The sequence below is a fragment of the Helianthus annuus genome, chromosome 6 (assembly GCF_002127325.2).
Source record: "Helianthus annuus cultivar XRQ/B chromosome 6, HanXRQr2.0-SUNRISE, whole genome shotgun sequence".
Classification (NCBI taxonomy): Eukaryota; Viridiplantae; Streptophyta; class Magnoliopsida; order Asterales; family Asteraceae; genus Helianthus; species Helianthus annuus.
In genome coordinates, this window is record NC_035438.2 from 81,572,686 (window position 1) to 81,599,158 (window position 26,473).

The following is a 26,473-nucleotide window of genomic DNA, read 5'->3' on the forward strand; positions in this document are numbered from 1 at the left end:
CACTACATTATTTTGGATAAAGTAAGTTTATAAATATTTTCTAAGAATACACTTTGAAACATAACTCAAAGACACTAACCTTTGTTGGTGCACTTACGTCTGCTGACTACGTCTTCCATCGAGTCTTGAAGTTGAACAGATCGGACATGGCACAGAAACCTAGAAATACATGTTTGTATAGGGTTCGCTTATCAGTCACTCGGTTTGGTCCGCTTTTGTGTCATGTTTAGGTTAGGATCGCTCTTGTGTCACGATGCAGGATCGCTTATACGTACATGTACGTATAAGCGAACCAGGATGTCTATAAATAGGACCATATGAGCGAGTCTGAAACACATAGTTGAAGGTGTTTTGTTCCGGTATGCTGCCGAAGTGCTGTCAAATCTTGTAATCGCGTTCAATATCAATAATACAGCAAGTTTAAAGTGAATACAGCTTCAATAGCACCGAATTATTAGTTTCCGCCTCTTAATTCGGATACGAACTTCTCTGAACGACTCAAACAGGGCCGAAAACGATCCTACAATTGGTATCAGAGCTCAGGAGGAGGAGTTCTTGCCATTTTAGCTGCATTTCTTCTGATTTTCTACACTTTCTTCACGTTTTTCAAAACTTTTTACGGTAAAACAAGCTCAAAATCACACAGTGCACTCAGAATCATGAATTAACAAACCCTTGAAGTTTTCAGAACTAAAATCGACCTAGAAAGTGAATTTTTAGGAGGTTCGCTTATACGGTTTCGTACAAAAAAGTGACGTCATCAATCAGGTCCGCTCCAAAATACCTGTCTGGTTCGCTCCAAGGAACATTTTTGGGTAAGGATCGCTCGAAAATTCAGCTTGGTCCGTTTTTAGTGACAGTTTCTGGTTCGCTCAAAGGTGCATCTGGTTCGCTCATTTGTCAATCAACTGGTCCGCTTATCCGGTAAATTGATCGGTTCGCTCGAAAGACAGTTCGCTCGAAGGGTTTAGTTGTTTGGTCCGCTTATCTGGTCAAGTCTATTGGTTCGCTTATCTGACCAATAGTTGGTTCGCTCTTTGGGAACATTTGTTGGTTTCGCTTTTGTGACAGTTCGTTTTTTTTTTTTTTGAACAATTTGTATAAGATTTGGAATTTTTGTGATCTTTGGACATTTGAACGATGGATACTGAATTTTATAGCGCTCTTGCTACTCCAACCTCGATTACTCAAAGTGCTTTGATCGACAATGAAACCGGAACGTCTCAAAGACCACCTAAACTCATGGATATTGATGATTATAACGTGTGGTCGGAACGGTTCGGAAATTGGGTTGAAGCTTATCATCTAGATGCGTGGGAACACACTGAAGAGCCATATGTCAAACCCACAAAGAATGATGTTGTGAATGGTACTCCATTAACACTTAGAGAGATGAGTACAGCAGATAAAAAGAAATATCGCAATGAAAAGCTTATGGTGAGTCTGCTTCAGCAAGCTATAAAAGAAGATATCTTGATACTGCTTCAACATGACGGAACTGCATATTCAATGTGGACAGAATTGGAAGCAAAGTTTACGGGAAGTGATGATATGTTAAAGAACAAAATGTCTCTCATGAAGAAAGAATTTGATTTGTTTCGGGGATTGAAAAATGAAAACACCAAGCAAATTATTGATAGATATTGTAACTTGGTTAGAAATATGACGAAACTTGGTGTTAAGAAAGATACTGATGAATTAATTGAAAAACTTGAAGATGCGCTTCCATATGAAACATGGGGAACATTTTAATGATGCTGAGGTCCAACAAAGCAGAATATAAAAAGATGACACTAGGAGACTTCATAAAGCATCTGGAAGCTCAAGAGATGGAGCAGAGGAAGATCGCTAGGATGAAGAACTACGATGGAGAACAGGATATCAGTCTGTACTACAAGCATGGTGCTACTGATTCAACAAAGTATTCTCCTAAGATCGAAACTGCTTACAGTGTTAAAGATTCTCCTGAGAAGAAGACATCTCAATGATCAAGCAACAGCACAAGATTTTCATCTTTCGATCCTAACATCTCTGTAACAAAGAATGGTAGAAAACTTCAGTGTAACATTGTGTTAAGCCTTGAAAATGATCAAGACTACACTGAAGATATTGCAAAAAATCAAATGTCTTTGTTAGGGATGATTTTAGAGTCTTATAGTTGTTTTGTTGCAGGAAAGATCGGAAATCCGATGCTCACAAAAGAGGATTATGATCAAATTGATGCTGAGGAAATGGAATTGATGGATATAAAATGGTGTATGGCGAGTGTGATGAGACGTGCTGAAAAGTTTAAACAAATTACAGGTCGTGATGATTTTCGTGATGCAAATGTTTCAGCTTTGGGTTTTGATAAATCTAAGGTTACGTGTTTTCGTTGTAGGGAGAAGGGGCATTTCAAGAGAGAGTGCAAAAACCGTGAAGCTACCGGTGCCCAGAATCCTTTCGGAAATAATGACTATCACAAGAAGGCCATTTACCATCAAATCACACCACCAGCACAACAACAGCCACAAACCGTTCATGGGAGAGATGTGGTTGATAAAAGAGCATGTGTTGTTAGTCAGGGAAAATATGATAATTTTACCTGGGAAAAGTATCTTTCGAAAGACAGCAAAGTGTGTTTAGCTGAACAAGATGATGAGAAGTTGGCTGAAGGTTTTACCTGGGATGATTTTTGTCCAGATAAAGATCTCATGGCTAAAGAGATGTCCAAAAACACTTCTCATGCTTTCTTTGCTAATGCTTGTGATTTGAAATGTGCATAAACGTGCAGAAAAGTCATGGAAGCTGCTGAAGAAAAACGAAGAAGGAACAGAGAAGAGGCAGAAGAGGAAGAGAGATTGAAGGAAGAAGCGAAAGCTGAGAAAAGAAGAAGAGCTGAGTTTTTACAACCGAGCAGAAATGTCAAAGAAGTTCCAGAATATGAAGTGAAGATTGATGCAGAACGAGTTGAAGTTACTGAAAAATGTTTAAACTGTGATTCGCTGATTAAGCAGAACAATGAGCTGATGCATAATATTCATAAGTTGAAAGAATCGTATGATACTATGAACAGAGAAATCAACAAATATACAGATTCTGATGGTGAACAAGCTGAAGCTATGAATACTTTGAAGATAGCTTATCTGAGACAGCTTGATACGGCAAACTTTAACATAAAGAAATGTGCAGATCTCGAGCTTGAGTTGGCAACACAAAAGATAGAAACTGAGAAAATTAAGAAATTATTAGATAGTTACTCATGTTCTACTTTTGTGGTTGACAGGATTTATCCGGTGGTGAAAGATTTAAAGACGTTCAAAGAAGAGGAGACATCGGATGAAGAAAAGTGTGTGACAAATGTTGAAGAAAAGTTGAAAGCTTCTGGTAAGAAACCGAGTGTATCCTACAATAGATGTCCGCCCCCGGTCGAAAATGGATATTCACCTCGAAAACCAAATTCAGAAAGAGTCAATAAAGCGATCAATTTGAAATGGGAGTCTGGGTCGTCGGATAACTTACCAGAAAGTATTGATGTCACGTATACGTCATCAGACACTGATCATGAGTCAAAGTTGATAAAAAGTGTGGTCGATCAGGTGTTAGACAGCGATGACAATGAGGAGTCAAAACCGGAGTCCAAACCCGAGTCAAAGTCTGGGTCAAATATGTCAAAGCCTACAAATAAAAAGGACAAACGGGTTTATGATAAGGAATTTTTACTTTCGAAGACTAATTTGAATGATGAATCGGTCAAAGTGGCATATACTTTGAAAGGTTCTGACAAATTATATTCTGACGAGAGTTTTCCAATAAGAAGTGTCAGACTTGAAATGATTCAAAAGGTTTTCAAAATAACAGAAATTAATATTTCTGAAATAAAAGATTTAAATCTTAATGGAAAACCTAAACAATACACTTCAAGAGATCAACAAAGAATCAACAAGAAAATGGGTTACAATTGTTGTTATAGTTTCCAACAGAAACCAAACTATAATCGTAATTTCAAAAAGAAAGGTCTTGGTTTTGTTCCACAGAAAAACTATAAAAATGAAAAAGTTTATAAACCAAAAACAATGTTTGTTGCAGGAAAAACTACAGAAGCTGAAAAAGAAAAATCATTCAGAGATCAGACGAATCAAGAATTCCTTGCTAAATAGCAAGAGGACATGAAGAAGAAGGAAGATCCGAAGAAGGTTGAAAAGAGATCTTGTTTTCAGTGTAAAGCTACGGGTCATGTTGCGAAAGATTGTCCAAAGACATTTCGACCAAAACAAGAAGTCTCAAGAAAAATGAAAGAAAAAATTGTTGAGAAAACTGAACTGTCAACCCGGAAGTTCACAGGTTTTGAGAATTCAACTTATGAAAAAGGAGAATGTTCAAAGAGTGCTTCCAAAAGAATAGACAATTCTACAAATCAGAAATGGGTTGTAAAAGGTTCAGGTAAAAAGTCTGGTGATGATTCTGATTCCATAAAATCAGAGGAGCCACATGTTGAGAAAGAGATTGTAAGAAAAATTCCGACAGTGGATGATGTGAATTTTCCGCCACTGAATGCTAAAAATTACAAATCTAAAATCGGAAAAGTTGAAATTTCAAATCAATTTTATTCTGACAAGAAGAAAATTGATGTTGAAAAAACTTTCAACAGAAGTGTAAAATGCATCTTTGGAAAAATGGTCAGTGGTAAGGCTCAAAGCATTAAGGATTTTTATGCTTCCAAAGGATGGGTTTACAAGTCGGTTGCAAGGAACGATGAAAACAATGAGGTTACACCCAAGGAAGATCAGGCTTGGGTGGATATATTTTTTCAAGAATAAAATCCTGACTTGCCGGAGATTCCAAGATGGTATCGTGGATCATGAATCGGCATTCTTCTTAATCTGTGTTTAAGGTTTGCAGGACTTGCCGGAACTCCCAGGTTTGTAAGCGAGGAGTAGGAATCGGCATCTTGAGAATTCAACCAAAAGATGGTAATTGGTTGAAAAACAGGTTTGAAAAGCTTAATTGTTGATCCTACAAGTGGTTAAATCAAGGTCATTAAATTGAACTTGAAATTAACTATCATTCATAAGATTGGTAAAACAACATGATGATTTGAACCCCAATTTTACAAAAGGTAAAAGCAACTAAACTTATTTTCCGGAAAAACCATTCTGATTAAAAAAAACTTAAGTGTTTTGAAATCATTATGGGAAAATAGTTTGTTGTGAGGGGGAGTTCTGATTGTTTAAGCCAAACGGATGGAGAATTGAAGTGTTTCGATATCAGTTGTCATGTTCTGTACAGTTTGTTGTCAATTTTCTTTAGATGTATTTGAATTTTAGGGGGAGTAAGAATTTTTTTAGAAAATCCAAAAACATCAGAAAATTTGAAAAAGCCAAAAACATGACAAAACTAAAAAATGAGTTTTTGTTGCATAAAAGAGGAAATGATGGTACATCAGTAAACTATCACAGCACGCTAAAGAATTGTAAAGTCAAAGTGTGATAAACAATCTTACTATGGATGTGTCAGTAGATTTTCGCACATTTAGTAAACTGAAACGAGATATAAACCTAAATTCGAACTTGCTTAATTCGTGGGTAACTATTCTTGGATATATGGGTAACCCCCGAAATCTTGTTTGAAAGGTCCCGTATTCTAAGATACTAGGTCTTTATGCTCAGTGATATCTGGGGTATTATTCCGGGACTTCTGCTGTATGGAAATACTGACCTAGTCCCCGAATAATACTTTCTGCTGAAAGCTTTGAAACACAAGCTCGCCCTCAGCAATCTGATTAAACAATAAAATTGATAATCTTTGCTGTTGTAATAAAAGATCCTCTAAAGGGGACCCACCAAAAGTCGAGCCGTCATCTCTCTGCTGAACGGAAGTTCTGACCTGAGCTCTCACGGTTTCGCATCTACCCCTTTACAGATATCATCTGTGGTATACTCACCTGTAAGACTGAATATTTGGGATCTGGATACGGGAGTATATTCAAGTGGAGTGATACACAATTAAGTTTAAGTCTCTAAAACATTAATATCGTATCTCGAATCAATTGAAATATGTGTGAAAATTTAAGTGGACAAACATACTGACAATCTAGGTAAATTGTTTAGAACTTAAAATGTAATCAAGCTTAACAGTGTTAGTGATATGTTTCATAACTGGTATGATCCTCTTGCACAAATTCACAAAAATATTGTTTGTAAATATTTCATTTCTGCATTTTATTTTCTTTCAGAAAAATCCAAAAAGATTTTTGGTGTGTTTTAGCATAAAGCTTTGAAAAGTCAAAAAGATTTTCGACGACTGATATTGAAAAGTCGATTTTCGAAATTCAAAGTGCTAAACTTAAAGAACTGGTTTGGGAAGTGTTTGTGTGTAAATGGTAAAGTTGTTTTGATAAGAACCAGTAATAAATTCTTGAATGCAAAATCATTATTGTTTTGGTTCAACATAGTTTCTAAATTGTCGAAAATTTTAATCTTTGTAGAAACTTATGGTTCGGTAGAGATTGTGCAGGACTTGAGCCAGATATTGATCCTGAGAGAGAATGGAGCCAGGTATCGATCTGGAACCTGATGGGAGCCTGTTAATGATCTTAAAGAATGAAGATATGAATTCCAGATTAGCTGTTTGAGAGGGGGAGTCTGAAGACACCGTGTCAACAACTAAGAGAGAAGAGTTTGTTGATGATGAAAATAGAGAATGAGGATTCTTGGAACGACAGATATTTCAGAGGAAGATTGTCGACTGGTGAAGATTGTAGATTGATGTGTGCGAAGACTCTATGAAAACTCCGTCAGCATCCGAGGGGGAGTCTGTTGGTGCACTTACGTCTGCTGACTACGTCTTCCATCGAGTCTTGAAGTTGAACAGATCGGACATGGCACGGAAACCTAGAAATACATGTTTGTATAGGGTTTGCTTATCAGTCACTAGGTTTGGTCCGCTTTTGTGTCATGTTTAGGTTAGGATCGCTCTTGTGTCACGATGCAGGATCGCTTATACGTACATGTACGTATAAGCGAACCAGGATGTCTATAAATAGGACCATATGAGCGAGTCTGAAACACATAGTTGAAGGTGTTTTGTTCCGGTATGCTGCCGAAGTGCTGTCAAATCTTGTAATCGCGTTCAATATCAATAATACAGCAAGTTTAAAGTGAATACAGCTTCAATAGCACCGAATTATTAGTTTCCGCCTCTTAATTCGGATACGAACTTCTCTGAACGACTCAAACAGGGCCGAAAACGATCCTACAACCTTTACCAAGTCAAGGCACGACCCGCTCGTCTAATGGACCGTAGTACGCATGTAGGTAGTCATGCGTTCTAGAGGAAGCTTTGAGTCACATCGGTTACAGGGAACGCAAAACTGTGAGTTCATATCCCCCTTTTCTTTTAACTATTTTCAGTTTTATAAATTCGGGGGTGAAATACATGTTACAAACTGTTTACGAACATTTCATGTGGTATGATTAGCTAAGGAAGGGTACTGCTTGATCATGTGAGCGGTGGGTATGACACATAAGGCCATTAATCCTCGTTGTAGGACCGAGGGGCATGAGTGATAGATCTATTCGGGTGTAGCGAGCCCCACCCATGCGCACGCCGAATGAGCCATGTGGTGACTACGTCTTACTGACAAAATCTGCTAGGTTTGAGTTTTCCTGCATCACTTCACACATATCAATGGCCTTGCAAACCATTGGTGATCTGTTTTCCTTGTTGCTATCATATCGGGATTTATAAACTTACATTCAGACTTACAATGATTTCAAGGGTTTACTCATACACACAAACAAACACATGAACTCGCTCAACTTTTGTTGATGTTTTCAAACTACATGTATTTCAGGGAATTAGTAAGTGGATCTGGCGGGCGTTGGAAGTTTTTATGCTGCGTTAGGAATAAAATGTCATCCATGGTCTTTGAGTTTGGTCAGTGTGTCTTATTCCTGGATGAGACACGTCTTCCAAACCTTGGTGTTTTGCAATATCTTTTGATGAATCCATAATGAACTCATAAACAATTTGTACGATCTGTAAAACTTGAATTTGAAGTCTACGTTTCAAAACAATGTTGTTATATTTTAAACTTATTTAATGGATGACGAATCTATGGTTTTATCATATAGTTGTTGTTATGATTGAATGAAATGGTATTAAGAAAGTCACACCATAATCACGCTTTCGCAAAAGTCAGGGTGTGACAGACACATGTACATTAATCCTTTTCACATAGTATTTTGTCGTTGCAGGAACCATTTTCCACCAGACTATCTCTTGGTAATCCTACTCTTATATTACAGATAAGATTCCACGTTTTTCATGCGTATTACGTGAACCTATTTGTTTGGTGGTAACTAGTTTGTCGGAATTGGTGGTCTCATAATTGAAGGTGCGCAAAATAGGCTTGCATGTTCTCACTTGCTCTATAAATGATCCTTTATTCAAAAGTTTCTAGAGTGAAACATGGCTAATATATTGATATCTCAACTGTCAGATGGTTTTAACCTATTCTAGATTACATTACGGTAGATAAGAGAACTAGGAGTGCCCATGTACTCACAACATGCGGATAGGTAAGGCTTGTCCAGTATTTATCTACAAGATCTGAAAATGTAGTTTAGCATCGACATGACATTTTCTTAAATAATTAGCCAATTAAAACTCTAATCAAGAAGATTTGTCACTTGTTTGAAACCCAACAAGAATATAGTGCAACTATGTAAAGAGTTTAGGGGAGGAATGGCAAAACCGATTTATAGAGGTTCAAGTGGATCTTAAGTAATACACACTATGTCAGCACCCCGATTCTCCAACCGAGTGTTACTCTACTAAACATTGCTCTTAAAAGGAAGACCACTAGTACAAGTGTTTCAGTAAGCAAAGTAGTGATCACCTCAACAACTTCTCACTAATCCAAGGTAGTCATCACCTTCTTCAACACACTATGTCAAGATAGTATCTTTACACTTCTTCACACATTTACTATATCAATATAGTGAATCTTCACAACAATCACCAACTATTGGTAAAACCCTTCACTATCACAACAATATCTCTTACAGTATAACAACCATTACAATGATTAAAAGATTGAATGTAATAGCACAACTATTCTTTTGTGCTCTTTAATCTTGATCTTGTTTCTTTCTTCAATTTGATGTTTGAATCACAAGGTAACTAGAGAGATCTTATTTAGATGTGTATCCAAAAGTGTTTAGAGCAAAATGAGTGAGTTATAGAATGAAGAGGGAATACTGATGGACCACCGACACATGTAAATTCTTTGAACATAGTGTTTTGTTGTTGTCGGGAATCGTTTAACTGACTATTCGTCGATAATATTTTTTGATATTAAAGATAAGATTCATGTTTTTCATATATGTATTACATGAACCTATTTGTTTAGACGTAACTAGTTTATTGGAATTGGTGGTCTTAGAATTTAACGTGCCAAAATGGGTTTGCATCTTCTTTCTAGCTTTATAAATGATCCTTTGGTCATAAGTTCTTAAAGTGAAACTGGGCTAGTGTGTGTGTATATATATATATATATATATGAATTGTCACATGGTATTCTAGATTAAACTAAGGTATACGAATGAGCATTTTATTAACCCTAACCAATGCATAACCAATAACTAACCCAAAATTGTAACACCTCGGAATTTTATATCTAATAGTATGGCAACATGTGTCCAACCAACTCTCAAATATGCTACAATGTTGGACGAGAGGGACTAAATGTGTAAAATAGTGGAAGATTTGATGTGGAGGAACTAAATATGTTAACATGCCAAAGTTTTGGCCTCTGAGTGACCCTTACGGACCGCAAGGCCTAAAGCCATACGGACCTTAAGGCAAATAAAAGTTTATATCTGGCAACCCCATACGGACTGTAAGCCATTGAGTCTTACGGACCGTAAGCAATTCAAAAACCATGGGCGCTAAGAGGCTTACGGACCATAAGCCTAGACCCTTACGGTCCGTAAGGCATCATGCTGGCAGTTTTTGTTTGCTACTCAAGGCAGCCTGCATTGCTGCCACCTCTCTCGCGAATTGTCACCCTTGTGCAGCTTCTTACACTGGGATCATCCTAGAACACTTACTAACACTTTGTCTTTATCCTACATCACATCTTCAAGTATAAATAAGAGTGTTCATACTCCATTTTCCTTTGCTCATTTCACTCTTTTCTCTCTACTCGCTCATTCCTGGAGATTGCTTCTTCCTAGAGGCCTCCCTTGAGTTCAAGTTTCATCCTAGAACACTTGTAAGTGTTCTTTCAGAGTTCATTTCATTTGTAGGATAAGTTATTAGCCGAAAATCAAGCAAATTGACTTTTGCTTTAACTTTCAGTTATGACCATTATGGTCATGCCAATGTTCGAATTGAATAAGTGTTATTGTTGAGATGATCACTAAACGCCTACTATTGATTACAAAGCCAATGATCATGAGAGGAGCAAAAGTTCATTTAGGTAGATGTAATTTTACATATAGTACCATTAATTCACATTAAGCCAATAAGTTATAGTTCTCCCCCATACAGTTGGTTTTTGGTCAGGAACCAAAGATGTCTCATCAAAGATTTTGGTTGTGTGACATATATTGAAACTCATCCACCACACCGCACAAAGATGGGACTTCTAAAAAGTTTGAAAATATGTTGGGTATAAATAATCTTCTATTATTGAATACTTAAAGCCATTAGTGAGAAATTAATTCATGGCTCATTGGTTTTCACTTTAGTGAATGAATGTTCCCAACATTAGGGGGGATAACAAGCAGTTGAAAAGTGAAAAGTGGAACGAATTATCATATCATCTTGATTCTTAGACTATAAACGGTGAACCAGAAGTTCAAAGGATAATTCATTTACCAATATTAAAGAACAAATTACCAGACAAGTTCACTGACCTAAATAGAGTGACTAAGTAAGTCACAAAATCAGCTGCTTATACTCCAGTTAAATTTGTGTCCCAAGAGGACAACCACATAGTTTGTAGTAAGTCTATTACATGCCTAAAGCGTGGTAGGGTTCTAGAGTGAACATTAGGTTGAGAGTGAACTATGTGAACTAATCTGAGCCAATAATTGTTTAGATCTTGAAAATTTTAATAATGGCAGTTTTGTAATTATTTATATGTAAAAAATAAATGAAAAGAGTATAAAGGTAAATTGTTAACTACTTCTCTCTCCAATTAAATAATTAATTAAATTCTCTCTCATTTTTTTCTCTCACCAATTAACTAATTTTTTAATTCTAAAAAATATAACCATTATATAATATATTGTCACATTTAGAACATGATTAAAAACACTATAGAAGTGAATGTACATATATGTATTATACGTATTCACAATTTAAAAACGTATTTACATACATGTACATTAACAAATATTGTTCCATCCGATCATTTTCTTTAAGTGTACATGTCCGATTTGTAATGTGCACATATGTACATTTACAATATACTTCTGAAAAAGAAGTTAATGATATGGTCGTTCAACATGGTACATATGTGTATAGCAAGTATCTGAGATAATTGTTCGTCATTGTACATATGTGTACACAACGTCTCAACATGTATATACATATATGTACATTATCACACAAGATTCATAATGAGTACATGAAGAATAATCATGGATATACAATTGTAAAAAAAAAAGAATATTTAATACGAAAATAAAAAAAATGTAATCAAATGTTCTGTAAATAATCCATTATCGCGTGAATATGCAGTTAAAAAAAAGACTAAATAACACAAACATATTAATTCATTTATTAAAAATTAATATTTCTTAGTCTTGTGTGAATATAATTATCCCTTATAAAGAGCCTGCTGAACGACATGAACGTACAGAGAAATAGAAAACAAAATTATTTTGAATTAAGAGAGATGGAGAAGATAATTATGCAATTTAAGAAACTGCCAAAATTAAAAGTGTAACTGAAATTCAATGATTAAAATTAAGATTTAAAACTAATTTATTGTATAATTACAATCCTATCGTTAACAACTAAAAAGGAAATCAATGGTCCTGATTAATTCACACAATTCACTATGAAAATGTTGTTCACAAATGAATATATATATATATATATATATAGGCTAATGCTAGACAAAAAACCCTAAAAATTTTAAGAAACCCTAGAAAACCCAACCTCCCGACATTTTTTTTTTTTGAAAAAAATAACACATGTAATATACATGTTTTTAAGAGTTTTGGGCCAAAAAAAAACAAAAAAAGCGCTGAAGGATTTTTTTTTTTTTAAATAAACAAATTTCAGCAACTTTTGTGACTAACATGTGTTAGACAAAAAATGCTGAAACTTGTTTATTTTTTTTTTAAAACATTCCTTCGACACTTTTTTTTGTTTTTTGGCCCAAAACTCTTAAAAACATGTATATTACATGTGTTATTTTTTTCAAAAAAAAATGTCGGGAGGTTGGGTTTTCTAGGGTTTCTTAAAATTTTTAGGGTTTTCTATATAGCCCAACCCTATATATATATATATATATATATATATAGGATGAGGATCATTACAGAACACCAACTATTGCGAGAACAAAAAGAACAACTTTAAAACACTAAATTTTGGGATTTAAGTTTCATGTTTTTTTAAATTTTATGTTTCTTACATTCATATGAGTATTATATTTACATAAAAAACAATATTTTTTTTACCTACACGTAGTTTACATACATGTTGATAATTTAACCTACACATAACCTACATATATGTAGGTTATACAAAAAGTGAAAATTTTCCATATTTTTTGAATTCTAGTGTAAGAAACAATAAATCTTACATTTGCAACATTTTCATTTACTTTTTAGGTTTTTAGAATTGAAAAACTAGGTGATTCATTATGTTCTGCGTGTTCTCGCAATATTTTGTATTCTGCATAGAACCTTCCCCTATATATATATATACATATATGGTTAGGTTCATGAGTGAACAACATCCTTGTTTGTGAACAGAGTGAACTAATCTCAGCCATCCATTTGTTTTTTTTTTTTATTAAAAGGATAGGATTGTAATTTTAACTTTAATTTTCATAAATTAGATTTAAATCATTTTGTTTTAATTCTTGATTTCAGTTACACGTTTCCTATTTAAATCATTTTGTTTTAATTTTTTATTTCAGTTACATGTTTCCTATTTTGTATAGATTATATATTTTCTCATGAAATATTTATATTTTCTCATTTTCCAACTTCCTTGGATGATGATTATGTTTATTAATAATTAAGTAGTGCATGCGGATTTTGGAAAAAACAACGAATTTTTTTTATTTTGTCCCCATAGCCTCTCAAGTAAATATGGGAAGTAACGTAAAATAATCTTTAACACCAGATCTTCTCTTCTAATAAGAATATAAAAAAAATTCGCATCAATAACATTCGTAATTTTTTTATTATATAGTTTATAATACAAGGGGTATAGATTTAAATTTAAATTAATTAAATGAAGAAATCATCAATAAGATTTTTAATTGAGTTCAATTTACTAATAAGATTGTAAAGATTTTGCCATCTGTTTCTTTTTAATGAAAAAGAAAAATGGCATACCGTATACAAGCACTATCTAGTAATACACTAAAACTTGTTTCTTTTTAATAAGATTGTCTTTTTAATTTGTTTATCATCAATAAATACTAATTCTCACTTTTTAATTCTTTTTGTATAAATAGTTTGAATATTTGACATCAAATACATATATATATATATATATATATATATATATATATATATATATATATATATATAGGGTAGGGTTCATTTGAGAACCACTCTTATTACGAGAACCACGAGAACCAATGTGAACACAAAAAATACTCAAAAAACGAAACAATTTTTTTTAAAAAAATCGCTATATTTCGTCCATAAAAAATCGAGTAACAATTATGGATTCACAAGTACATATGTATCATTTCTTTGAAAAATTGCGTAATACATTACAAGTATTATACGATTCCACTTTCATTTACATTACCATTTGTAATACACAATTTTTTACATTAGCAATGTTAAAAATGTACATGTGCATCTATATCTATGAACATGATATAATGAGTTTTGGTACAAAAAGTTTATGATTTTGAATGATGAAGTAGGCTCGTATACATGTTTTTGGCTAGTTATATCTACGAGTTGATGGTTTGGTTATATTTGTCATTTTATGATGTAATATGTTGTTTGGTATGATATGAAGGGTGTTGATGTACATGTGGATAAAGTGAAAATATTATACATATTGGTAATGGTAGTGTATTATGGATAGTATGAGGTAATGGCAGTGTATTATGGATGGTATGATAGATGAAAAGAAAAGTGTATTCAAAGTAGTGTACCAAAAACATGTTATATCATATATTCATATATATAGATGCACATGTGCATTTCTAATATTGGTAATGTAAAAAGTATTATATTACGGATGGTAGTGTAAATGAAAGTGCAATTGTCTAATACTGGTAGTGTATTGCGGAATTTGTCAAAGAAATGATACATATGCACATGTGCATCGATATTTGTTACTCGAAAAAAAATTAGGGACGAAATATAGCGATTTTTTAAAAATATATATTAAAAAATGTGTTTTTTAGATTTTTTTAGGTATTTTTGTTTGTGTTCACATTGGTTCTCGTGGTTCTCGCAATAAAGGGTGGTTCCTAACGGATCCTTATCCTATACACACACACACACACACACACACATATATATATATATATATATGTGTGTGTGTGTGTGTGTGTATATATATATATAGGATAAGGATCCGTTAGGAACCGCGAGAACTAATGTGAACACAACCAAAAATGCCTAAAAATAGCTAAAAAACACACAAAAAAATTTTAATATTTTTTATAAGAAAATCGCTACTTTTAGTAGCCAAAAAAAACTAAAAAAAAATACATTTTTTTTAAATTTTTTTTGGCTACTAAAAGTAGCGATATTAACATAAAAATTATTTAAAAAAATTTATTTTTTTTTATTTTTTTAGATTTTTTTAGGTTTTTTGGGGGTTTAGTTTTTAGCATTTTAGCTTGGGGGGGGTTAGGTTTCTGGGGGGTGGGGGTTAGGTTTTTTTAGGTTTTTTGAGGGTTTTAGTTTTTAGTATTTAGCTTGGGGTGGGGGGGGGGTCGGGGTTAGGTTTTTTTAGCTATTTTAGGTTGTGTTCATATTGGTTCTCGCGGTTCTCGCAATAAAGGTGGTTCTCGCATGAACCTTACCCTATATATATATATATATATATATATATATATATATATATATATATATATATATATATATATATATATATATATATAGTGAGAGGTTCATTGGGGAACACTAAAAAAGTGGGGAACAGTGAGGAACCGACTCAAAGGAATTCCGATTGGACTCATTCCAGCAGCGTTGAAACCGACTCGTCGAACCCTAAATAGGATCTCTTAACCCTAAACCCTAAATCATAACCCCTAAACCCTAAATATATTAGGGTTTGGCTTTTAGAGTTTAGCTTTACGGTTTAGCTTTAGTGTTTAGCTTTAGGGTTTTGGGTTTTGGGTTTAGCTTTAGGGTTTACCTTTAGGGTTTACCTTTAGGTTTAGCCTTTAGGGTTTAGCTTTTAGGGTTTATAGTTTAGATTTTACGGTTTAGCTTAGGTTTTAGCCTTATTTGTTATCCTTAGGGTTTAGAGTTTAAGAGTTGGGATTTAGGGTTTAGGGTTAAGAGATCTTAGTTAGGGTTCGACGAGACGGTTCCAACGCCGCTGGAATGAGTCCATTCGGAGTTCGTTTGAGTCGGTTCCCCGCTGTTCCCCACTTTTTTAGTGTTCCCCGACGAACCTTCCCCTATATATATATATATATATATATATATATATATATATATATATATATATAGGGTCAGGATTTAGAGAAAACGGTGGAAAGTGTGAGAACGGAGAGAACGCTTATGGATCGTCAGATCAAAACAATCTATGGACTAGATTGACGCGGTGGCCTTTTCGTAAATAACATCACTTTTTATTAGTGTGGCGCGCTTCATTAAGGGTAAAAGGGTCTTTTGACTTATCTACACAAAACGCCAAACTCACGAATAAAACGCTATTAAAATCCGGCCTTAACACACATAGCACACTTCATCCTAATCTAAACGCCATTAGATATAAAACGCCAAACTTTGTTTTTAACAGATAAAGCTGAATAAACAGTACTGAAACGACGGAACTTAATTACTAGCATTTACTATAACAAAAATCGCACCTAAAATACGCGCCAAAAACTTCCTATATAAACAACCTCTCAGACCTACTAAAATCCACACCAAAACCCCAAACGCCATATTTTCCTCTATACCATTCATCTTAGAAACGCCAAAAAAAAAACCCAAATATCAAAGATTCCAATCCGTGTTTCTTTGATATACACTATTTCCTCAATATAAATGCCAAAACATACAAAAACCACAAAAATTCAAAAACGTCATTTCATGGAGATTCAGTTTTATTCTCAATAAAGTTTAGCTAAACGGGATGGATAACATTGTTAGACATCTTTCTTGACTGAGGATTAACAATGTTATCCATCTCGTTGAGCAAAACATTATTGAATTTAGCATGACCAAAATTAGAGGTTTTTGGTAGTTTTATTTAGTGGCGTTGTTTTTTTTGGCATTTGATTTGCTTGACCGATCTTATATTGTTTGTTACGTGACTTCGAAGTAGCATGTTATGAATAAATAGGTCGAAAAAAAAAAGAATGGAAAAAATGATGTAAAACGCCAAGCTGAGATCTTCTGTGTTCTATAGGAATGAAATATACAAAACGCCAAACTACTCTACACTGGCTCTCGAAGACCATCTGCGTGTGTTCTATAAGAATGAAAAATACAAAACGCCAAACTACTCTTCACTAGCTCTCGAAGACCTTGTCGATCTTCTTTTAATTACAGCCTGTTTGCATGTCGATGCGTAGTGTCCATATCCTTTGCAGTTCTGACACTGTCTTTCTTTGGCCCCAGGTTTCGACTTTGATTTTTTTTCTCGATTGCTATCTCCTGTTTAGATTTCAGGCGCTTCCGAGAACCAGAACCTTTGGATTTATACCCAACAGGGACTCTTATTGGATTCTTGTCATGTTTATATTGACCGGTTATCTCGGAAAATCTAACCCTAGTACTAGCGGGAGGAGCAACAATCTGCATATCTTGAACCTTCTTCATATAAGATTGAACATGATCCTTGTATAAGGATAGCTCCTCTTTATTACCAGATAAACGGTTCAAAGTATATTCCATTGAAAAAATAATATCTCGCATCATACTTTGCACATCGGGATCAAGCTCGGTCATATATTCACGACTAATTGAGTATTCAGGAAAGCAATTTGGCGAAGCCTCTTTGCGCCATCTATTCAGAATGTACTGTTTTGGATATTCCCTAATGTCCATAATTCTAAAAACATAGAATATATGTCTACATAGCAAACCAAACTGTTCAAAACGCCTGCATGTGCAATCAGACTTACGGAACATTACCTGAAAAACGCCAAAAACAATATCTCTATAACGCCATGCAGAGAATGTTTGTCAAAAAAAATTAAAAAGAAACACATTGGATATGAAAAACGCCATTAACAGAAAACGCCATATAAAAACAAAACGCCATTGTTTACCTCAAATAAGGATGTACAAGGTTGTTGGAAGTCATTTATGTAAAACTTAACAAACCTGTCGGGCTGATCTTCGTAACGTTGATTTATGCAATCCGCAATTCCAATTAGCTCAGCTTGAACGTCACAAAAAATACTTTTTGTGTATATGTCAACAGCTTGGCCTTCCAACAATTGGTAATTACTCTTCAACTGGGGTCGTTTGTATCGAGATTCATGATCATTTTTCTGGTGTGTGTAACGATGTGCTTCTCTTGCAGTATCATAATGAGTCATGAACTCAACAAGAGTAGCTTTCGAATTGCACACTTAACCAAAAAAATGATTCTCACTCTCAGACCTCGATGTCGTTCGCATAAGACCCGACATCTCCTCCACTCTATACTATGCAGGGATCCAAGATTCCCTAAGTGCAAAAATATCAGATAGCCAGTCATTATCTGCTAAATTGAACTCTACGATAACCGCTTCCCATTCTGATTCAAACTCTTCAGGTGTGAGAATATCCGTCCACACAACACCCCCAAATACGTTCTTTAAAGTTGGTGGAATTACATAGCCTAACACCAACCTATGTATAACACGAAAACACCATGCATAAAAAAACATATAAAATTACACAAAGACAAAACTTAATTAAAAACGTTAACAAGGTACAAAACGCCATGTATTTCAAAACGCATTGTATCCTAAAACGCCAAAGGTAAAAATAAGAATACCAACCTTCAGAGAAAGTTTATGCATCACATGCCACATGCATAACCGATGCCTCGTGTCAACAAATACAACAGAAATAGCCTTCTTCATTGATGGATCTTGGTCAGTGACAACAACTTTTGGTTGAGAACAAACAGCTTTTAGAAAAACTCTCAACAACCAAATATACGTATCAGCAGTTTCCGATGCCAATGATGTTGCACCAAATGTAACATTGCAGTGATGATTGTCTATACCAGTGAACGGTACAAACACCATAGAGTATCTGCATATGAAAACGCCATGAGAACTGAAACAGTAATAAAAAACGCCATTTCATGTAAACTCATAAAACGCCAAAAAATAGAAGAAGTTGAATAATAAAATATTACTTGTTGGAACGATACGTGGCGTCAAACGAAATCACATCACCAAACACATGGTAATTTCGTTTGGCTTGATCATCACACCAAGAAAGTCTCTTCAAACGATTCTCTTCGTCTGTGAAGTAATCATACGAGAAATTACGCTGAGAATGTTTTTTTTCATTCAAATGTCTCACAACCATATCGGCGTCATATTCCCCTATAAACAAGTTAATGTGCCTCTTATAGTTCTTAAATTCAACTTTACTTGCACCCACATCTTCAAAACCGCCAAAACAAGTCTTCATAACATTAAACGCACTCACGGTACCCAAATTCAGCTTAGACATGTTGTGTATAACATGCATCTAGAGCCGAGTGAGGTGTCGTTCAGTTGGAAGAAAATGCTTATCAGGACATTCAACAAGATAATGGTTGTGCTCCTCGACAAACTTATACACCTTCCATGATCCATCCTCAAAAGTTACACCTAACAGTGCACCACAATCAGTCCTCTTTGAAAAGTTGGATCGCACTAATCGCTCCTTTTGATTGGGGTCCAACGTATCAACCTTCTTGTCCTTGTATAACCCAGATCTCGTACACAAGTAATACTTAATATGTAACACACCTTTAGAGTTTGTCTTTGTAGTCCCTTTCCTGACTGAAAACCCACACTCCTTGGCATACTTGACATATATTGAATAACAATCCTTGAGGCTTGAGAATACCATGTCCATTGTGGGCTTTTTTTCTTCACTGACGTCAGGAATGATAAATGGTAATCCAGTTTTGGGGCAAAGCCTTTGACTCGAGGAAGCAACTTCGTCTGAGAAAACACAGTGAGGAACAGAAAAATCAGAAAAACGTCATTAAAAATAGAAAATGTCTCGTAATAACATTATAGATTAAAACGCCATTAATTGAATAATAAACATGACATAATAAACACATAATTTAAAAACGACTTGATGAAAACACCATGAGATAAGTAATTAAAAATGCTTAACAACATAAATAAATAACAAAATATAACATCATAATGAAAACGCCATAATTAATAAAACTGATGTTTACACAAATTAACAAATAGTAATAACTGATGTTTACAAATACTACTAAATAACATTCAAAACTAATCAAATAGATGTAAAACGCCAATGATCGTAAAAACATAAGAAATATACTAGATCGTAAACGACAATTAAAATTAATATTGAAAACTTCAATTATCAGTTCTTATTAATTGTTTAAATACCAATTAAAATGCGATTAAATTGCATAATTGAATAACGCCATTGAAAATCATACAACACAATATTAAAAAAAATAATGAAACAAGCATAAAAGAACAAAATGCCATATCTGTTGCATGATTTGCTGGAACAAAAATAGAAAACGCCAACGAATTTTACTTTGTCGAACAGAATCCACGTTAGAAGCCATAGATCTGAGAAAGCTTGCAAAGGAGGTAACAGCTAACAAGAAATCTTTGGAGTTTTAATTTGAAAGAGATTTATAACACGAATAAGGAGGGAACGTATGGAAGGACAATCGTACCCTCGCATAACAATTAGTGTTATACGGTGTTTATATGGTGTTATATAGAGTTATACGGTGTTTATATGGTGTTATATAGTGTTATAATACACTTCTCACACTTCTGGATTAATGTACAGGATCATCTACCTATGTGTATATATATATATATATATATATATATATATAGTAGGAGTTGGGTGGAAAGTGGGTTTTTCCTAGAAAGTCTAGGAAGCAATCAGAATGCGACATGTGGTATTGAAGATTTTTAACTAGAAGGGCAATTGTGTACTTTCACATTCTATTTTTATTTTTGGAATTTATCTTCATTAACTAACTATCCATGTCCATATTTTGTAACCGTTTTTCTCCATGATTTTTTGAATAATTTATTTTCGAAATCTAAACCAAGCGCATATTCCATTGTTCAGAAGATTACTGGCAATTATCAGCATGTTCTTGGTGCTGTGTTTTAATAGTTAACAGGGCTAAAGTCAATTTTTTTATAGATCCCACAATATAAAGATGGTAAAACACAGGGTATGAATCTTCTTGCTGTTAAAACACAACTGTATGAATTTGAATGCTAAAACACAACTGTATGAATCTGCTTGCTGTTAAAACACAACTGTATGAATCTGAATGCTAAAACACAACTGTATGAATCTGCTTGCTGTTAAAACATAACTGTATGAATCTGAATGCTAAAACACAACTGTAATGAATCTGCTTGCTGTTAAAACACAACTGTATGAATCTGAATGCTAAAGCACAACTGTAATGAATCTGCTTGCTGTTAAAACACAACGGTATGAATCTGAATGCTAAAACACAATTGTATGAATCTGCTTGCTGTTAAAACACAACTGTATAAATCTGCTTGCTGTTAAAACACAACTGTATGAATCTGCTTGCTGTTAAAACACAACTGTATGAATCTGAATGCTAAAACACAACTGTATGAATCTGCTTGCTGTTAAAACACAACTGTATGAATCTGAATGCTAAAACACAACTGTAATGAATCTGCTTGCTGTTAAAACACAATTGTATGAATCTGAATGCTAAAACACAACTGTAATGAATCTGCTTGCTGTTAAAACACAACGGTATGAATCTGAATGCTAAAACACAATTGTATGAATCTGCTTGCTGTTAAAACACAACTGTATGAATCTGCTTGCTGTTAAAACACAACTGTATGAATCTGCTTGCTGTTAAAACACAACTGTATGAATCTGAATGCTAAAACACAACTGTATGAATCTGCTTGTTGTTAAAACACAACTGTATGAATCTGAATGCTAAAACACAACTGTATGAATCTGCTTGCTGCTAAAAACACAATTGTATTAATTTGCTTGCTGTTAAAACACATCGTCAAGAAAACGGAGATGATAAGAACAGTATTTGAATTGATGAACTCGGAGATGGTGGAGATGGAGAAGTGTTTTAATTTGATTCGGTGCTCTCCATCCTTTCTAAAGTTATCTTATTCCATGATTGTAGTTATTTTTTGTAGGGATTGGGGTTTGAAGATGGGTTTGGAGAGAGAGAGGGAAAATCGCGTGAAATTAGGGATTGGGTTTGACTGACGGTTATCTAATTATTTAAAACACGATATATTGACAAAATTGCCCCTAGTCTTTTAAAACAATGAATTAAATAACCTAAAAAATTACAAGATTGCCATTGACTGTATCTTAACCATTAAACACACCCATTGGATGGTGCAGATCGCTTCCTAGACTTTCTAGGAAAAACACATTTTCCGCAGGATCCCTACTCTATAAATATATATATATATATATATATATATATATATATATATATATATATATATATATATATATAAATTGATGACATTTTTTATATTTATATTCTATAATATATGAAAATTATTTTTTGAAACTAATATTTTAATATATTACATTTTTAAAAATATCAAATATTATTATGGTGATGACGATATGTATGCTATTATCATAATTTAATATATTATAAAGATTTTTAAAACATAAGGTTATAAGGAAAAGTAAAACCTATATATACATAAAAATCCAAACGAGTATACCTGATACCCGCGGGTATGCTCGATACCTGACGGGTAATTGTCATGTCTGGGACAAGATTTTACAACCGGGTATGGGTATGAAATTAGTCATGCCTGACTCATACGCAGCCTATTACCATCTTTATTTGCATGTTCCATCCAAAATGACTCTTTTGTGCATTTTAGTCTTTCACCATTGGTTTTTGTTTTTTTGTCATTTTCATCCTTGAGGTTCATAACTTATTGCGAGTTTCGTCTCTCAGAAAATGGTCCTCAAGACAAAAAAATTGCAAGGTAACTTATTGCGACTTTCGTCTCTCAGAAGATTGTCCTCAGGACAGAAAATTGCAAGATTCCAAACTTTCTGAACGAAAATGACAGTGACCAAAGTTGCAAAAGTAGTGAAAGTCCATGAACTAGAATGGCAATTTACTAATTAGCATGTTGAAGTTGCTTGAAAACTGGTTAGTAGAATTGTATAGCTAACATATACCAGTACATTAGAATCCAGGTGAAGAACACGGTTAATATCCAAGTTTATTTAATTTAATCAACGTTTTGCTAATCAATGTTTTTGTATAGATTTAACGATTATAGAAAACTTAGATTAACTTTTGTTCAGGTAAAACGACATCAATAATGGGATCAAATAGGGATCCTTGAAATGATCAAATATTTAGAACTACAAAATTGCACATCCAACTTTAAAAAGTAAATATCACCATTGATCTCATATAACAAAACAAAGAAAACTAAAAAAACGAATTCAAAATTCTTCAAGCGCCAATTACTTCAGTCGCTTCAGGAACTGGCTCATCTGCAGGCCGCTCCATTTTAACACCAACATCTTCTGAATAATCACCATGCACCTATTATTACATGAAAAGAAGACGATATCATTTTTTGACGATACATAACCAACCATGTCTCCAATACAAAATGTACAAACAATAATACACCAAACGACAAACTGACTGTTAAACTGTTACCCATCCAGTCGAGTACCTGTTACTCATTACCTGCCAGGTCCATGGGCTTACCCCGTTACCCGTTTAAGATTTGAAAAAATTAGAAGATACCATTTGGGATTTACCACTATACTTAACTACACTTCTAAGAAGTTTAGAGCAGATATTATCCCAAACATAATAACGAAAAAAGCGACAAAAGTTACCTCCATCAGTTTGCCAATGTCAAACTTGGGTGCCTTTAGAATCTTGACCTTGCGAATGAAGACATTCTGCAGAGGGTAGATGCTGGATGTTGCCTTCTCAATCTCCCTGCCGATTGATTCCGGAATGAACTTCTGAACCAGCTCCTTGAGATCACAAGACTGTGCCTGTGTTACCATTATCTCCCTCATCTTCCTACGGATCTATAAGCAAGTCACAAAAGCCAACTTCTAATTATAAACTTACAGTCAATGATTGCCACATTACAATTAAACAAGATAGTACCTGACGGATCTGGCTTGATTGTGCATAGCAAGTCCTCTTGACCTGGTTGGCACGCTTCTTGGTAAACCCAATGCAGAACATCCTTAAAGTGTAGTTATCAGTAGTCTTCACATCAACATGAGCCTCAATCAGAGACTGCCATTTCTTCACAAGCGACCTCAGCTTGTCTGTTGTAAAGTCCATCCCCTGCCAATTTTAATCAAATATTAACTCTCTAAAGAATATATATACATATAGTATATATAAGATGGGGTTCTAGAGTGAACACTAGTGTATTTGTGAACTGAGTGAATAAATCTTGGCCATTGATTTACATTATCAAATCATAAAATACACTAGTGTATTTCATCATCAAATCATGACCATTGATTTACACTTGTGTATTGATAATCAAGGGCTAGGATTACTTCACTAGTGTTCACAATCAAGGGAGTTGTTCACAAATGAACCTAACCCTATATGTGTGTGTATGTATATATACACACACATATATATATATATATAGGGTAAGGATACTGTAAAAAGTGCTCAAAGTGTGAGAAGTGTAAGAAGTGTATTATAACACTATATATAATACTATATAACACCATATAAATACGGTATAACAATATGTAACACCATATAATACCATATAACACTATGTAACACTATATATCATTATATAACAAATATAACACTATACATCTATCATAGACATGCTATCAGACAACCTATAGTGTTATATTTGTTATATAATGATATATAGTGTTACATAGTGTTATATGGTATTATATAGTGTTACATATCGTTATACGGTATTTATATGGTGTTATATAGTATTATATATAGTGTTATAATACACTTCTTACACTTCTCACACTTTGAGCACTTTTTACAGGATCCTCTACCTATATATATATATATGCAGAATGAGACATAGGGAGGTTCTGCGCAGAACACTAAATATTGCAATAACACGCAGAATAAAATAAATGATAAATCACCCATTTTTTAAATCCTAAAAAGTAAATAAAATGTTAAAAATGTAAGTTCTATTGTTTCTCACACTATAATTGAAAACAAAATATGGAAAATTTTCAGTTTTTACATAATCTACACATATGCAGGATTTGTGTAGGTTAAATTACCTACATGTATATAGGCTATGTATATGTAAAAATTTATGGTTTTTGTATATATATATAATAAACAAATGAATGTAAGAAACATAAAATTAAAAAAATATATATATGAACCTTAAATCCCAAAATTTAGTGATTTAGAGTTGTTCTTTTTATTCTCGCAATAACTAGTGTTCTGTAATGATCCTTTATCCATGAGACATATAACATACCCAGAAGTTGGTCAAGACATTCTTCCCTTGAACATCCTCAGCCCTCAATCGAATCTTCCTGTAAGCATGATCCTCGTCATTTTGAAGATCAGCCAAAGAAACCTCGAACACACGATGTTTCAATCCTTCTGAGGCAATCTGTCAACTTTCAGAATTTAAGTCTTAACCCAGAAAATATAAAGATGCTGATAACATAAGTATATTGCTTAAATAGATTTCATAGTCTACATATTTTATTCTCCACAAACTATGTCTTTGAACACACATTATAAGATTAAAACTCCCTAAATAGAGATGGCAATAGGCCAGGTATAGAACACCCCAGTCACATACCCAATCACAACACACTACACCATACCCATACCCATAGCCCATTGAGTACCCGTTACTCATTTTGTGTCGGCTTTCCCCGATTTACGATCTTAGGCAGTTAAAAGATACGGGTAGGAATTCTGATTACCTAAAACCCAATCTTGAACGTACCCGATAAATCATCTTAAATTAATCAAATACACTAACACACTTATAACAAGTCTATACTTAATAACTTTTAGGTTCTAACAAACTACATTTATCATTTTTTTTAAATACACAATATTTAAGTTCAATGCAGATAAGCAGTAAAAACAATCTAAACTGAAAAACACCATCCAAGTGAAACTGAATGATAAATAAATTGAGAAAAGCATGCAACATATAAAATAAAATAAAAAGTTGAAGAATGAAAAAGCAGCACCTTAGTACCCTGTGTACGAGTGACAAGGGTTTTGCCAACATTCCTAGTGCTGAACAAAGACGGAGCTTTAATATCATACCAGTCCTTCTTTGAAAATGGGTCAGCTCTGTTTCACATTCATACAACTTCATTATATTATACATATAAAAACCCAATTGCTTCAAACAAATCAATGAAATTCACTCACGCTTTCTTCTTCCCACCCTTCTTGCCCTTGGAGATCCTCTTATTCTTCCTGCAAAATATTATTATTTATTCAAATTAAATTAAATTCATAATTATTAGCGAAATGATGGTGTGTGTATAGAGAGTACCCGACGGCCATGGCTGTGGGTGGTGAAATTAGGGTTCTGCGGCGGCGGTAGGACAAGTTTACTGGCTCCTGAAAACCTACCTACACAGGTACAGGTATGTATGAGAGATTTATATAGATTGTTTTTTCATCATTGGTCCCTCAAGTTTACGGCTTGGTTTGTGGTTTGATCTTTTTTCACCTTTAGTCCCTAACTTTTTAAAATTACAGCTATAGTTCCCAATTTTTCAATTTTCATTCCCGGATAGTCCTTGTGCCTAACATCAGTTAGTTTTCTCAAGTAAGATGGTGTGAAATAACCTAAATACTCTTTCCTTAAAATATA

The 26,473-nt window shown here is 33.9% G+C and overlaps 1 protein-coding gene across 1 annotated transcript; it reads right to left on the reverse strand.

The window, feature by feature from the left end:
• Window positions 1-22,942: 22,942 nt before the first annotated feature.
• LOC110865659 (40S ribosomal protein S3a-like) lies at window positions 22,943-26,241 on the reverse strand. The gene is made up of 7 exons (XM_022114980.2): window positions 26,150-26,241; window positions 26,023-26,070; window positions 25,836-25,941; window positions 25,100-25,237; window positions 23,767-23,952; window positions 23,484-23,684; window positions 22,943-23,178 (listed from the first exon to the last, which is right to left on the reverse strand). The coding sequence occupies exons 1-7, from the start codon at window positions 26,158-26,160 to the stop codon at window positions 23,086-23,088; spliced, it is 783 nt and encodes a 260-aa protein (XP_021970672.1). The 5' UTR covers window positions 26,161-26,241; the 3' UTR covers window positions 22,943-23,085.
• Window positions 26,242-26,473: the final 232 nt, after the last annotated feature.

Bases quoted from the DNA above. Each gene is read 5' to 3' on its own strand.
- LOC110865659 (XM_022114980.2), bottom strand. The intron at 25,238-25,835 runs GTGCTGCTTTTT...GAAAGTTGACAG, and splicing joins CTCGTACACAGGGTACTAAG to ATTGCCTCAGAAGGATTGAA. The intron at 23,685-23,766 runs GTACTATCTTGT...ACTTGCTTATAG, and splicing joins AATCAAGCCAGATCCGTCAG to ATCCGTAGGAAGATGAGGGA.